Raw genomic sequence first — 16,164 nt, 5'->3', positions numbered from 1 at the left:
ATGGGATCTGCAATTCTGGCAAAAATCTGTCTTTAATTTAGCTGTCCATATAAAAATCCTCACTGTATAATAATGAACAGATGCCATGGAATTTAAGCTGGAGCCTCGGCTCCTCCCCGCCTTCCCCCCGCGCCTGGCACCGGGCACCGGGCACCGGCTGAGTGGCACAGACTGGCACCAACACGGGAGCGAAGGGTGGGCAGGGGGCGACCTGGGCTCAGCGCCAGGGCACTGGGGTGGTGAAGGGGTGTCCAGGCGCTGGGCTTGGCCAGGCGGGAGCTTTTCCGTGGTGGCACCAAGGGAGAAGTGTCTGAAGGATTTTTCTTTTTCTACAAAATGATCAGTAGTTAAGGGTTTTGGTTTGGTTTCGCTTAAGGGCTCTGTGGTCCTTCTCAGGTTTGTTTGTTTGTTTGTTTTTTCAAGGCACCGCCCTCCCCCAATATAAATCCAAATGTTTTCGAAGTTTTAACTGAGTTGTGTTTAACCCTTCCCGTGCGCGGCGCCCCCGCCTCGGCCTCGGAGCCCAGCCGAGCGCGAGTTGGGAGTTCGCTGCAAGCGGGATCCGTACCGTTTCCGGCCGGCCCGAAGCCTCCGAGGTATCCCGGGCGCCCGCGCCTCCCGAGGCTCCCGCGCAGTTCCCGCAGGGCAGGAGTACCCTTTTGCCCTCCAGGAGTGAGGCCCGATGTGGCATCTGTTCGGCGAGCAGGAGAGACGAAGGCAAGAAGGAAAGCCCCACTTCCCCCATACCAATTCTCTCGCTTTTCCCTAGGGAAAAGAGAAAACTCTGCGAGTCAGGTGTCCCCCACTGCCTCCGCCTGCGGTCGAGAAACCAGGCATCGGCTTGGGATTGAGAGGTTGGTTCTGAGCCCCCCACCCCCACCCCCACCTCTTGCCTTTAATGCGACTCTGGCGAGAACAGATGTCCCAAGCCGGGCGGACTGCCCAGACCCCGCCCAGCTGTGCCCTTGGCGAAGACTTGGCTGAGGGTAGGAACTGGCACGCGGGTCCCCAAAGGGGCTTGGGGGCTCCTTCGCCCCGGCGGGACATGACCTGGCAGCCTCGGCCTCCTGGCCAGCGCAGCCTCGGGCGGGAGGCGGAAGCGCCCCGGAAAGACCCGTTCCTAATTCAATTAATTCCAAAAAGAGGAATGAGAGGAATACGGAGGTGGAGAGAAGCTAAGAAAAAGGTTTGAATAACCGAACACCAGGCACACACTCAGGGTATGGAGCCCTGCAGCCCCAGTGTGTCTGGGGAGTCGGCACTGCCCTCCTGCACTCTAACAGGAAGGCGTGTTAGAGCCACACCCTGGTGCACATGTGGGCAGCATCTCCACCCAAGGCGGTACCCCAGCTTTCTTGGCACAGCCAGTGTCTAGGGGTTCCCTTGTCTTTTCCTCTCTGAGCGCCAAGCTTCTCCTCACACCAGGGGGCTAACCCCCGTTCCCCCCCGCCCCCGCCCCACCTCCCAGTCCCTGCCAGTCCCTGGCATCTCCCCCTGAGAAACTGGTTGCCTTTCTGCCCGTGAGCCCAGCCTTCCTCTCAGTCCTCTCTTGCTGGCTCTCCCCGGGCAGGCTGCTCCCATCCCAGGGCTTTAGGATAGAGAAAGTTTCAGAGAGCAGACCAGTCCTTCTGAGGTGGCTGTGCCCTTTCTTACCACTTCGCATCAAGGAAAACTGTCCAGAATTTTTAAAGATGCAGGACAGAAAGGCAAGAGGCTAATTCAGGATTTAGGAGAGGAACAGGCTTTTCAGATTTCTCAAAGTCCAGGTCCTTACTTACTTCCCCTCTGGGTCTGTGGTCGGTGCCTTCATGCCCCAGCCTTAGAGAAAGAAAAGTAACGACATCTTCAGGCTGTGAGCTGGGAAGCCTGTTGTGACTGCTGAGGCCCACCTGCCCCCTTCCACATCTCGCAAGAAGAAACTTTCTCCTTTGAGCACATAAGAGCAGGTCAAGTGTGGAGTCCTGATCTAACCCCTGTTGTGACATGAGGAGCCTGGGAGTGGAGGCGGAGGCCAAGCCTGGTCAGGCCTGGCCCACACTGTCCCTTTCTTCCCACCTTCCTTGAAAACTAAACTGTGGAATCTAGAATTATCCCTCGGTCTCAATGTCCCCTCAAATCCAGATTTCTCCTCCAAGGAGCAGACAACTTCAGGTTTAAGATTCTGGGGAAGAGAAGAAAGCCAAGGTCATCCAAGAGAGAATGAAATCTCTGACCTCTATGGGCAATTCTTGCATCGTCAGGCTTGTGAACTTTCCCATAAAACAGAAAGAGAGGGAAGCAAACACAGCCCGATGGAGTTCAGGGAGTGCCAGGGCTTCCCTGTTGCTGACTCCCTTGGGGTTTAGTTTCCCTGGACTGTACTCAGTGGTTTATTGTGTTGTCCTACGAGGTGATGATATCAGAGCTGGGGGTTCACTGGGCATCAGGGACTCCCGGTCGATTGTGGCTGGTTAAACAGAGAGGAGAAGAGCACAAGGCTTTTTTCTCCCTTTCCCCTTGATGGACAAATGGCCTGGACTCAGAAACATCTCTGTTTCCCTGCCATTTCCAAATGCTTGACTTCAGATGGGGGTGGGAAAATCAAGGGGAAGATGCCCTCCTGATTGATCCCGGCTGCAGCTTTCAGGTTTCCACAGCCCAGGGGTTGAGCTGAGCCTCTGCTAGTGCGTGCTTGGAGATCCCGCTGCTCAAGCTAGGACAGGGAGGGCGTCCTCTCTAGGACTTCTCCCCTTGCCCCCTCCCTACCACTGCTCTGGCCCCTTTTAGCTTTCTCCCTCTCCCCCACCCTACACACCTCCTTCTGTTCCTGGAGCTTCTCGGTGTGTGTGCGCGTGCAAGCGGGAGAGCCAGCTAGAGAAAATGACCTGCGAGGGGGAGTTTGGGGTTGCGTGTCCTCCCGCATCTTCTTCTCCTGCTCATCTGGCCATCTCACCAGGGAAGTTGAGTATTGGGAAGGGGGGTGATGGGAGGATAGAGCACAGCTAGAGTGCAGCCAGTATGGGGGAAGGGTCAGGAATTGGGGAAGGGGTAGCTCACGTAGTCGCTGGAATTCACTGGAGGCAGAGGCAGAGGCATTGGGGATCCCAGCCCCAAAAGGGGCCGGAGCACCTCCGCCTGCCTTGAGGTGACCACAGGTGCTGAGTCTCGATAGTCATCAACATCTTTTGAAAGGAACTGGAATCCACCTTTCAAAACCTAATCGTGCCGCGTGGAGTAGCCGGAAGAGTAAAGTGTAGGAGTCTGGTCTGGCCAGGGAAGCCACGTGGAGGGGTCTTTTGCTTCCGGCCCCAAGCCACCTGGATGCCACCCAGCCCGGGACTTCAGAACAGCTTCTGGGAAACAGGCTGAGTGGGAGAGAAGCCCAATTAACCTTGTTTCCAGGGCAGGATAAGACTCAGGCCTCAGGATGGGTGCCGAGTTCTTTTTCTCTCTAGTTGTCCCTGCCAGGCCTGTCCCATGCCATGAGCAGACCAGACTCCAGATTTGAGTCTGGGAGTCGCGCCTAGCTTCATACATCATGGAAGAAGTGGGGGGGGGGGGGGGGAGAAGGTGGATCAAATCCTTTCTCCCAAAAATAGGGGTGACTCAGAGGTTTATTAAATCCCCTTAGACCACTGACAGAGGTGAATGCTAGGTCGAAGGGTCCACTTCTTAACCTCACTTTAGATATATGATCCCATAAGAATTCTAGAGTGAAATTTTGAGAGGATTCCAGTGAAATTCTACAAAAACTGCAGGAGAATTCCGCCCAGAATTCCAGCCGGGTATCAGGAAGGGCCTCTCGTGGTGCCACGCTCCCTGGGGCTGTCACAAGCGGCCTCCGTCTGTGGCAGGCCGGAAAGCAAGAGACTGGACGAGAGTCAGCACCGGGGCGCAAACAGCTCCCAGCCTCCTGGCCTCTGTCTACCCGCAGCAGTCCTCTGGTAGAGAGAGGGCATTGTCTCCACTGGTGAGAGTGTTTGGAAGTGGTCACTTAAGGGAGGCACCAAGCTGAAGGTCAGACAGTATAATCCGATCTACGCTTTTACATTTAAAGCTTCCTTCAACCAGCTTTTCCTTTCACAATTTTGTTATGGCGCTCTCCTTTTTGGGGGGCCTTGGATCAAATCTTTAAAAGCCTTAGCATCCAGCCCCAACAGTACACCGCCCATTTCAGTTCTAAAACAAGCAACAGTGTTGTTGTTGTTGTTGTTGTTGTTGTTGTTGTTGTTGTTAATTATTTAAGGAAGCAGCATTGGAAACAGTCTCCATACTCCTAACCGTGTTCGGGCTTTGGGATGTTAGTCTTTGGGACTTAGACCCCTCCCCTTCAAATATTCCAGGGGTTCAGTGGGCACCGATGTCTAAGGGAGGGTCCTTTCAGGGAAGTCAGTTCAGAGATACCTGTGCTCCTGAGGCTCAGAGAAAGAGAACTGTGAGGCTGTCTTCTCTGAGATGAGGAAGCAGCTTAGGCAGCACCAACTCCTCTGTGGTGCCCTTTTTCCACCTCCCTAGGTTGAGGGCTTTCCTCTGTCTGGAGCTGCACCAGGCAGGAAGGAAGTTGTCCAGATGTGGACCAGAAGGGTTCCTGCTGTCCTGTCAGGGGAAACTCATGGTGATGTCAAGCTCCACTGTTCCAGGTGGGCACCTAGGTTCAGACCCTTCATACAGCCTTGGGATGTCCCTGCAACCTCATCAACACCATTATAAATTTCAATATTCTTGAGGCTAAAAATGGCTGATTCCTCTGAGTCTACTGAAACACAAATTTAAGACTAAAAAGACTTCTTACATTAATATTTCATCCTCATGACCTTATAATTTTTTTATTTAAAAACATCCCTGTCTGGCTCAAATGGTTGTCTCTCTATCTCCCTGCACTTGTTTTTTGCAACAGTGGGCAGAGGGTTGTAAAATGACTGGCTGTTCCCAACTGGGTCATTTTTCAGTGAAGAAAAGATATTTTGTTCTCAAAGGAGGTGCATGTTTGGGAACTGAAGGAGTGTAAGGAGATTAGTACAATGCTTTGTGCTAGGAGAGTGTGTAAGTCTGTGTAAGGTCCGGGAAGGGCAATGACTGTAGCTGTTTTGGTGCCCAGTGGATGGGTGTGAGGAAGGCTGTAGGGTGGAAATCCCTCCCAGGAATGTCCAGGGTCCCTGTACCTGGCCTCTGCACAGTCACTTGACTCTGTCTCCATCCCCCAGAGCCCCAACTCAATCCCCCAAATGAAATGAGGCCACTGTGAGAAACCGGGTCCGGCTTTGCATCTCATTTACATAAATATTTATTAATCGTCATTAAACTGAACAGAAACACGCAATGCACTTCGGGTGTCCGACGGGAGTTTCATCTTCGCTACAAGAGGAAGGTAAAATTGCGTGTGAGTGTGTGGGTGAGTGTGTGGGTGTGTCGCTTGTGGGTTTGCATTTTTGCATCGTGTGTTTGGATGCCTGATCTCCTGCCTCCGGTAGGGAGAAGTTCTCCTTTTGCCCCCTTTTCTGAGAAACTTCCAGAAGGAATCCTCAGCCCTCTCCCTGCCCACCTGCTAGCCAGAACCAAGAGGAAGCTTCAGACAAAAACCTCCTCTCCAGTCATCGGAAATGGCCGGCGCCTTGCGCCCACCGAGGCACAGTCGGGCAGGGGCGGGGCTGTCCCCAGGTCTTGGTCTCCACCCTCAACCCGGGATGAGGCTTGCCTGTGGGGAGCGGGGGGTCGGCGAGGTCTCCTCCCCTCTGCCCCCGGACGCCGGCGCCGGGCCTGCGTGTGCGTGCGGTGTGGTGTGCGTGTGTGTGTCTCTCATGCAAACCCTCCCTCCCCAAACCGACCCCCCCAACAGTTTGCCATTCCATACAAATTTGGAAACAGATTTTTAAAAAACAGCATGACGCACAATGGGGACGGGGCGGGGGAGGGCAGTGGCACTGGGGCCCCAAATCTCCGAGTCACTGATTGTAAGAACCTGGGGAGGGGAGGGGGCGGCGCCGGCCCCCACTTCACCAAAGTGCACAGATCCGCGCTTGGGCGGCGCGGCCCGCGGGCCGGGAGGGGCATCCCGGGGCCGGGCCGGGCCGCTAGGCTCAGTCAGAACCTCCTTGCATAGATATTTGTGTCTTTTTATTATTGGTAGTAGTATTTTTTGCCTTTTATTGCTTCTAAAAGTTCTTACTGCGTTTTCTCTCCGATCCGGACTCTGCGTTCGGCCTCCGTCGCCTCTTAGCTTTTTTTTTTTTTTTTTTGTATGTTTGTTTGTTTGTTTTTAAAAAAGGAAACGGGGAAAAACGGATTCTAGTTACAAATTGTCTTGGCCTCTCTCTTTCCTCTCAATCCACACTTCCTCCCGCCAAAATTAAAATCACGAAACGCTGAGACTAGGGGTCGGGGAGAGGGTGTTCCAGGTCCAGGCTGGAGCGCCCTGACTTATGCCCTCTTCAAGAAAGAGGGGGCGCCCGGCTCCTTTCTGCCACGGCAGCTCGGTGTCTGTTATAATAATAATGATAATGATAATAATAATAATAACAACAACAACAATAGAGGGAAAACAGTATCCCACAGCTCAGCTGCCCCCTTGCCAATGCCTTTGGGCCTGCAGAGGGGAAGGGGAGGGGGAAACCTAAGTGTAGAGATTGGGAATGGGGGGTGGTCTCCAGGGAGTGCCCTAAGAGGGGTCCCTGGAGAACTACCCCTGGGAAAGAGGAGGAAACCCCTTGGGGAGAGAGAAGGCGAGTCCCCTGGGGTAATCGAGGCTCCTGGGACGGGCCACCCACTGGTAAGAGGACTGCACTGCCCGGGAGAGGGTCAGTACCGGCGGCCCGCTCCCCGCGCCCGGCGCCAGGATAGGTGGGGGTCCCCTTGCGCTCGGGGGGCTGGGGACAGGGGTGTGGGCAAAGGCAAAAGAAAAAGAAAGGGGCAGGCGCGAGGTCTCAGTTATGGAAAAACGCATTGAGCTCCTCGTACATGGGGCCCCGGTCGTGGTGAAGGTGCATATCGTAAGACAAGAGATTCTCCGAGTGGACGCCCCCGCGCACAGCCGACGAGCCAAAGACCAGCCCGTGGCCCGTGGGCCGCGAGCCGGGCAGCGCCGAGTAGTGCATAGAATAATGGTAGCTTTTCTCGTGGTCGGGCGACGAGTCCTGCTTGAGTGAGAAGTTGCCATTGAGACAGAGCGGGGGGCTGAGCGGGCCCTCGTACTCGGAGCTGTTATAGTCCGGGCTCGCGCCGCCGCCGCCCGCCGCGGCATACAGCGTCTCGTAGGCGGCGCAGTAGCCGTGGGTCCGCAGGGCGTGCGCCGCGCCGCCGCCCAGGCCGCCCGCCGCCTGGCACTGTGCGCCCGCCAGGCGCGAGCACGGGTACGGGTAGGGGTGCATGGCAAATGGGCCACCAGAGCCGTGGAAGCGGCCCGTGCCGTCGGCGCCCTGCTCCGTGAGGAAGTTGCGCGAGTTGAGCTGCAGGCAGCCGGCCACCAGGTTGGTGGTGGGCTGCGATAGACCCTTGCACAGCGTCTGCACGTAGGACACCAGGTCGGGCCGCTTGCCGGAGCGCAGGATCTCCGAGAGCGCCCAGATGTAGTTCTTGGCTAGGCGCAGCGTCTCGATCTTGGACAGCTTCTGGGTCTTGGAGTAGCAGGGCACCACCTTCCGCAGGTTGTCCAGCGCCGCGTTCAGGTCGTGCATGCGGTTGCGCTCCCGCGCGTTCGCCTTCTGCCGCCGCAGCTTGGAGCGCTCCAGGCGCGCCTTGGTCATCTTGCGCTTCTTGGGCCCGCGTTTCTTGGGCCGCTCGCCCTCTGCCTCGTCCAGCCCTTCCTCCTCCTCCTCTTCCTCCTCCTCCTCGCCCCCCAGCTCGCCTTCCTCCTTGACCTCGGCCAGCGCGGCCTCCGGCACCTCGTCTGCACGGAGAGGGACTGGCTTAGCGGCCCGGGCTGGCCCCGGAGCCCCGGGCCCTGGCGGAGGCGGCGGCGGCGGCGGCGCGTCGCCCTTGTCGCTCCTCGGTTCGTCGTCGTCGCCGTCGCCCCAGCTGGCGAACTTGGGCACGTCCGAGAGGAGACCGGGCTCGCTGAACAGGCGGGTCAGCATGGTGCCTGAGGGCGCCCCGCGGGCGGGAAGGGGAAACAGCACTGAGTGAGGGGCACAATGGGGTCACGCCGCCCCCCCCCAACTCGCCTCCACCCCCAAGTCCCGGTGCCCAGGGTGCCCTGGATGCCCACCTCCTCCTCCTGCCCCGCCCAGAGCCGGCCCAGCCCTGCCCCGGCTACCGGCCCGGGATCTCGGCCCAGGCCCTCTCCCCAGCGCTGGGCCCCGGCTCCGCCCCTTGCCTGAATGAGGGGCCGCTGCCCGCACTCGGGGCTTCTCCGGGTCAGGGCAGGGACCGAGTCGGGGCGTTAGGAAACAGACATCTTCGCCCGGGGAGGCGGCGCGCTCGCCCTGAACGCCGGTTCTCTCCTGGCGGTGGAGGAAGGCTGGGCGGCCGCGGGTGGGGACAGCTGCCCCGCACGGCGGCTCTGGCGGCCCGGGCCCCTCGACCGGGCTCCCCCACCCCTCCCGCGGCTCTCACCCCCACACTCCCTAATCCAATTTGCAACTTGGCCGCGCGCCGCCCTCGGCCCGGCCCCCACCCCCGCAGCCCCAATTCCAGAGGCGGGAGGATCGTCTCTAGCCGTTGCGTCCCCGGCTCCCGGAGCCGGCTCCGGGAGGCGAGGACCGAGGAACCCGGGCGTGGGGAGAAGACGGAGAGAAGCGAGCCTCGTCCGTCTCCCCTGCGGTCAAGGACCCCTTTACCCCCTTCAAACTGCCTCCCTCCTTCACGACTCTCCAGATCTCGTTGTATTTCGGTACTGATGGTGGGGGGGGGGGGGATCGAATTTGTTTTCTTTTTCTTTTCTTTTCCTTCTTTTTTTTTTTTTTTTTGGATGGTGAAGAAAGGTCGCAGGTTCCTCCGGGACAACCATGCGGGGGGGGGGTCCCCATCTCAGCTTCTTTACTCCCCCCCCACCATGATCTTGCTTTTCTCCCCAAGCCCATCGCAAGCAGAGACGCCTCCCTCCGTAGCCCCTTGAGCTGCAGCCCCTAGGGGAGAGGGAACCCTGGGCGCCTCCGATGCCCACCCTATGAGGGGGCATCGTCCCAGGAAGGGGGGATTTGCGAACCCTCTTGTCGGCCGAAGCAGCCGCCCTCCCCACCCCCCCGCAGCCGGCGGGTCAGATCTAGCTCCCTTTCGGACAACTTACCTCGGAGAGGAGTCAAGGGGAGAGGGGAGGGGAGGGGGGGGGAGGGGGGCAAGAGAGAGAGGGGGGAGAAGAGGAATCTTCTCGCTTATTTCATTGTTCCCCCATCTTCAGGGAGCGGGGGCAGCGGCTCCTCAAGGCGGCGGGCGCCGGCGTCTTCAGAGCGCCATGCGAACCGCGGAGCGAGTGTGGCATCTCTACCAGGCGGGGTACCAGCCTCTATGCCAGGCCATATGGGCTTGGCACGTCACGGGCAGCAGCTATCACATGAGAGACGGTGATTGGCATGCGTCTGCATTGGGGGAGAGCCGGCTCCCCCGGGACCCGCCGCCATCTGTCACTCTCTACTCCAAAAAAAAAAAAAAAAAAAAAAAAAAAAATTAAATAAATAAAGGAAATAAATAAATATCTCTGCCGCCCTCCCCTCCCCGCCCAACGCAGGGAAAGCAGGGATTGAGAGGGAGGTGGGAGGAGTTGCCCCCCTTGGATATAGAGCCCCCCACATGGGAACAATGGGGTGACAAGGCTGGCAACTGGGGGTTCGTGGTGGCCCCCAATTCTATCTATGCTCTCTCCAGGGTCCTGCTCTGTCCATTTCCTCCCTTGCAGGCCCCCAAAGGTGGGTCAGGGACCAAACCTCAGGTCTGGAGAAGGGACCTCTATGCTTGCCCCCACTCCCTGGGAGGATCCCCTCAGTCACAAAGGGACAGCTGAGGCCCCCTCCCAGGGTGGGCATGGGGGGCGTCCCTAGCCCAACCCCATAGGTAGATGTTGGCACCATGCCATCCCTCATCCCTGTTTGCCCCTCCCCCACCCACCCTCACGCACACACAACATATGTGGCTGAACGAAATTCAAACCAAGGGAAAGACAGAGAAAAGGAAAGACTTGCCTGGATGTCTGTGCCTCTGCATGGGCGTGTGTGTGTCTGTGGGGACATGTGTGTATATCTGTGGAGTCAGCCTATGGGAGAGATTTCCTTGGGTGTTTGGGGGCATATGTATGTTGGGGTGGGGGTGGAGAAGAGCCTCTAGGATAAGCCTGTGTACCCACCATCAGGAATGAGGGAGAGGGTCTCAGTCTGGATTCCTAAACCAGAAATCTCTGGCTCATCCCCTCCCTCATGTCCTCCCCCTGCTAGACAAGCAACCATCCCACCAGTGGCTTTCTCTCCTGGCCTTCTGACTTACTTATTTAAGGGAGGAGGAGGGGGCTGGGCTGGAAAATGCCTGAAGTTCCTAGAGAAGACTCAGCATTCTCCTCCCCCTACAAAAAAATACTGAAGTCAACTCCAACAGTCTTGAGAGGGACAAAGGGGAGGTGAGTCGGACAGGTGTCTTGATAAAGAAGGAAATGGCTATTTTCTCTTACAGCTCACCTTTTAACTCTCTCACTGGGCCAGATACAGATGCAAATGGCATGAGTTGAGGGAGGTAGCTTTAGACACACACAGACACACACGCGCGCGCACACACACACATACACACAGACGCACACACCTCTGTTCCTCACCCTGTGGTGCAGAAAGTAGAAACACACCCTGACTCAGACAGATACATGTGTGTGAGCAGGTAATCACAACCAGGTGAGAGAGACTCTTGCTCACACCCTGATTCAGCATTTGTGTGTTTCAGACCCACATTTCCTGTCCCTTCCCATCCTCCAGCTTACGTATGCACAGACAACTTCAATTATACATTAAGCACACACACTTGGATGTCAAGCATGTTCCAAGCACTGTGGTGGGTGCAATGCTGAGCAAGACAGGGGCTTCACTCTCCATCTGGGCACATACAGTTTTCTCCCTGGGGAAGCCTCCAGAGAGGACCTTGGGCTGGTAAGACACTGATTGGATGCTTGGTAGAATGAATCAGGTTTTAGACAGAGGTGCATACAGTAGCTAAGGAGGCCTTGGAGAAGGGGGAGGCCGGTGTCTGAGGCTCTCAGAGATAGTTGGCCAGGAGCTAAAAGGAGCCTCAGAATGAATAGCCCCAACTCCTCCTTTTGCCAAAGTCTGTAGAGAGGGACTGTCTTGTCCAGGAACACACGAAGGGAGAGCAGAACCTGACCTAGGATCCAGGGGCTTGACTCCCAGCCAAGTACTCCTTCCACAACCCTACAGTCTGCCTCAGGGGTCTCCAAGGATGAGAAGTTGATGCTAAGTCTTCCACCATTCTTGCAGGGATCCTAGGTCTGGGAAGGTAAAATCTCACCTATGGCAGATCGTCTAGGGCACTCTGGGCATAGCCAGAGAGACAGAGGCCTATGAGGTGGGGTAGAGACTCAGGAATGCCAGCCAGCCCCTGTCCAAATTTGAGTACAGCCTCAAAGGCTTTATTGTCTCTTTACTGAGGGTGGGGTCTTCGATCCCGATAGGGGCCCCTTCTCCTCAAGGCCTTGGCCATGTGATATTTGAGTTACATTCATGTGCTTTGGACTCTGATTTCTGCCCAACCCCACTTACTAGCTTCAAAGAATGCTGAATGCCTTGAGCAAGTTGCATAAGGTCTCTCAGTCTTGATGTCCGCATCTGTAAAATGGGGATAATTATGCCATACCTCCTGGAGTTGCTGTTAGTACTAAATGGGGTAATACACAGGGCCAGCAATATAGTAAGCATTCAACAAATGCCATATCTCATTTTTATTAAGGCACTTTGTAAACTGTAACGTGCTTTACAATATTAATTTCTTGCACATACCCCCATACACATTCAGAATGCTTTGTCTATATAGGAATTGAGTTTTTGGTGAATTAATGGGTGAATGAATGGATGAGTAAGAGAATGAGTACCTCCTTGGGGGAGAAAGACACCCTCTGCCTTCTCCTTTGGACACTGAGGGATTGGGTTGAGCCACCTAGGGTCTCACAGACCCCTACCAGCTTTGCTTTCTACTTCAGGCAGGAAGCAATACCTTGCTCAGGATAAAGGAGCCCTTGGGAAGTCTTTCCATCCCTCCCAGCCTCCTGTTAAGAATGACCTTGGCTCTCTAGGTCTGAGAAGCCCCTCTTAACCCCCAGCAGGAGGAGACCTGGGGGTGGGGGTGGGTATACCTGAGGGCACGGGGAACTTCATCCCTCTTGGTCTGTTTCCTGCCCCTGTCTTTTCTTCCTTCAGAAAAATGGAACAAGTTTTTCTCACTCGACACGTTTCAACTTTTTTTTTAGAAGATACAATAAAAAACAGGGGAAAATTGGAACAGAGGGAGGTGTGGGATGGGCCGGCCTCAGACATAGGCTTGGAAGAGGTACAACACACACGTGTCCACATCCACACGAACAAGCACGAACATACAGAGACATACATGCTCCTCTCTGTTCACCCAGAGATGCGGAGATGCAGTGACGGAGAGACAGAAAGAGCCAGAAATGGAAGGAAGGAGACGGAAGGAGAAGGACACCCAGAGATGCCATCTGTTCCTCCCCCTGGCATTGGGGGAAGGGAGTTGGTGAGGGGCCTAGTCCCCTCTGGGTCTCTGAGAGGAAAAGGGGAATAGTGGGTACCTCAGCCAGGCCTGGAAGACTCCCATTTCTGCTGCCCACCCCCATGGAGGGAGCTGGGAGCTGAGGGTCTGAGGTTCCCATGGAGACATAGCCCCATCCCAAGGGAGGCCACAGTCTGGGCACCTAAAATGGCTGCCTCGGAGGGGTGGCGGCCATTTTGTGCAGGCTTAGGTCCTGATGGGGGGGCGGGGGGGAGACAGGCAGAGACAGAGGGAGGGGACAGGTCATTCCTGAGCAGTCTAGGGGAATCTTGCTCAGGGGACAGGATGAGTGTTCTGTAAAACTGCTCTCATTACACCCCGGGCTCCACCAAAGTACAGACATACATATAAATCTGTAAAAACTCCACTCCATGCTGACACCCGGAAGGACACCTAGCCAGCCGCCACCACCACCATGCCCCAAATAAGACTGGTGGGGGCAAGTGTGCTGGAGAAGGAGACTCGATTTCCCACCAAAGTGCCAAGCCGTGGGGAGCAGGTGGATTAGAACCCAGGTGTCCGTTCTGTGGCGGAAGCCATCTAAGGCCACGTCCTGGGGCCTCCCCCCGCTGAGGTGGGCGGGCAGGTGAAGAATGAGGGTAGGAGCACAGTGAGGAGGGGGCAGCCTGTTCTCGTCACCCTCATCTCTGATTTGAGGGGAAGGGCAGGAATTTGGAGATCCTCTGAGGGCCCGGTGCTGCTGGCATTAGCTGTGCTGTGGGGGGAGGAGGAAGGGGAGGGGGCAGGCTGGCACTGCCCAGACGGCGCCTGTTCTATCCGTTCAGGATGCTTGAAGCTTCCTCCTGAAGCATGAGAGCACCTGCCACCCCCTTCCCCATCCCCCTGCCCCACCTCAAATCCAAAAGGGCGTTGGGGGAGGGGGACCTGCCTCTTCTTCCTGGCTCTGGGGTGGGCACCTGCCCCGCTACCCCCTCCCCCGCCCGCCGCAGTGTTCTGGGGAGCGGCGGGCACGCCAGATGGCGTGGCTGAGAATGCGGCGACGTTGCCGGGAGGTGAGGGCTGGCACGGGTGATATGCGGCTGCGTGCCTTGTGGTGCCACGGGGGAGGGGGAGGGGGAGGACCAGTGAGGTGTAGCCCCCCTCCTCCGTGCTGACCTCCTGTCCTGACCTCTAGCTCACTACCAGGATTCTCCTTTGCCTGAGCCCTGGGCTCCCATTCTGGGCCTAGGCCCCACCCAAAGATGGGTGGGCACACACCCATGGGGCCAGGCATGGTGCTGAGAGTCCTGAGGCAGAACTCTGCTGCACCCTTCCCCCTCTCCACCCTGCCCCCAACCCAGGACAGAGGGTGATGGGGGAGACCTTCCAGTCCTTCTGAAAAGCCAGCCCCCTCAGGATTGTTCCCTTGTTCCAAGAGTAGAGTGGCCTTTTGCCCCATAACCTTTGACTTCTGGCTCCTGAGCCCTGTTTTTCTAAGAGTTGCTTCCCTGATGGGCACTGGTCTCTGGGTCTCTGAGTCTCCCTTTCATCAGTCATCCTCATTCCTCACAAGGACGATTCCTGGAAGGACACCTCCTCCTGGGAGCCTTCCTGGAAACTCCCCAGGCAGGACAGCTTCCGTGCTTACCACCTTCTGTTAGGAGGATCCATTTACCCATCTGTCTCCCTGACTTGACCACAGTGGCTACTTGTTTTATATCTCAATACTCCAGTGCTTCACAAAGGCTGTAGTGAGTTGGCACTCAATAAATGCTCGCTGCATTAATGCCTGGCTGGCTAAGAGAGTTTGAGGGTACGAGCCTTTCTCCAGAGAATCTCCTAAAGCAGCAAGACCCAGGGTTCCTGGTGGAGCTCAGGACCTCCAGACCCCTCCTCCTGTCTTTTGCACAAATTTCATTCTGGGGAGCTGAACTTGAAATAGGGGATCACAGATATCCCCCCCTCCCCCAAAGTGGCCCTCAGAGGGCGTGGGTCATGGAGGCTGAGACTGGAGGAGCTTGACCCTCATACTGGGCACCAAGCTCTGGTTCTGAGGTCACAGAGGCCCCAAGGTGCCTCCCTCACTAGAGTGGTCCCTGCCCAGCTGTAGATCCCTTGCTCCAGCCTCCCACCTCTTGAAGCCTCAGAGCCCCTCTCCTTTCTACTCTGACCCTGCAGGAGGCAACTGTAATTCCCTGAGGGGGCGAGAACTGAAGTCCAAGGACGAGGCTGAGTCCCACTCTGACTGCCTTTTCTTTGCTGCTGCTGCTGCCCAAAGCCACCCCCTCAATATCTCATACCCCTTCTGTCTCATGGGCCCTGTCCAGGCCCTCCTCCCCTGTGAAGCCCTTACTGCCCTTTGAGCTTCCTGCACAGGATCAAGGCTACCCATTCTGCCCATCCTATCTAAAAAGTCGGATTTCAGGCATCTCCAGTGGCTCCTCATCACTCCTAGGAGCAGGCCACACTCCGTAGGGACACCCCCGACCTGGCTGCCCCAGCACTTGTCCCTGCCTTGAACCCAGACCCTCAGCAGCTCTAAGCTGCTTGTACTTTCACAAGCCTTGTGCCTGTGAGCCTTTGTCCCAGTTGTCTGTTATGTCTGGAGCTCCCTCTCCCTTTTTCCTAGCCTTTTAAGCCTAAGCATCACCTCCTCCGGGAAGTCCCTCTGGGTTAGATGCTCCTACCCAGTCTCCTCTAATACTTTCTGCACACTTCTACATAGGCATAGGTATTGACCTTTGCCTCATGGGTCTCTCTCATCTGACAGCACGTTCCTCAAAGACAGGAATTGGGCCCAGTGCCTGGCACAGAGAATCGCCTCAAGAAATGGTTGTGGCACCAAAGGCCTGTCTGCCACTGTTGGAGCAGGTGTCAGTTCTAGCCCAGAAATTGAAGGCTGCAGCTGAGGCAGAACACCCACACACAGGAAGCCTCTCCTTGAAACCCTCCCTCCTTTGCCCTCAGCCTCGCCACCAATCCTGGAATTGACGTGGCATGTCAGCCTTCCTCTCTGTAAAATGGGCTTGATAATTACAATAAAACCAGCCTTCTAGGACTGTTGTAAGTGTCAAACAGGCTAACAGGTGTGAAAATGCTGCCTCAGTCCCTGGCCAGATATGGCTGATTCTGCCTCAAGCCCCTAATCGGCTTTAGCTTTAATTTTAAAGGTTTATTCATTTTTCAGAGACAGAGTGTGAGTGGTGAAGGGGCAGAGAGGGAGAGGGAGACACAGAACCCGAAACAGGCTCCGGGCTCTGAGCTGTCAGCACAGTGCCGGACACGGGGCCCTGAACTCACGGACGGTGAGATCATGACCTGAGCGGAAGTCAGACGCTTAACCGATTGAGCCACCCGGGCACCCCGGCTTTAGCTTTTAAAAATCTTTGTTCCTGGAGCTCTGTTCGTCACATCTCTTTTTTTTTTTTTTTTTTTTTTGAAGTCTATTTATTTATTTTGAGAGAGTGAGAGCAGGGAGGGGCAGCGAGAAAGGGAGAGAGAGAGAATCCAAAACAGGCTCTGTACTGTCAGCGCAGAGCCTAA

The 16,164-nt window shown here is 56.3% G+C and overlaps 1 protein-coding gene across 1 annotated transcript; it reads right to left on the bottom strand.

Annotated features, from left to right (window-relative positions):
• Positions 1-5,239: 5,239 nt before the first annotated feature.
• On the bottom strand, positions 5,240-9,316 carry NEUROD2 (neuronal differentiation 2). The gene is made up of 2 exons (XM_058703958.1): positions 9,200-9,316; positions 5,240-8,053 (listed from the first exon to the last, which is right to left on the bottom strand). Exon 2 carries the CDS (start codon positions 8,046-8,048, stop codon positions 6,900-6,902), a length of 1,149 nt encoding a protein of 382 aa, XP_058559941.1. The 5' UTR covers positions 8,049-8,053; positions 9,200-9,316; the 3' UTR covers positions 5,240-6,899.
• Positions 9,317-16,164: the final 6,848 nt, after the last annotated feature.

Source organism: Neofelis nebulosa, chromosome 16, assembly GCF_028018385.1.
Source record: "Neofelis nebulosa isolate mNeoNeb1 chromosome 16, mNeoNeb1.pri, whole genome shotgun sequence".
In the NCBI taxonomy this organism is placed as follows: Eukaryota; Metazoa; Chordata; class Mammalia; order Carnivora; family Felidae; genus Neofelis; species Neofelis nebulosa.
This window is presented reverse-complemented; position numbering and strand designations above follow the sequence as displayed.

What these genes read in the sequence shown, in the direction of transcription:
- NEUROD2 (XM_058703958.1), bottom strand. Translation starts at nt 8,048, where the DNA reads ATGCTGACCCGCCTGTTCAGCGAGCCCGGTCTCCTCTCGGACGTGCCC.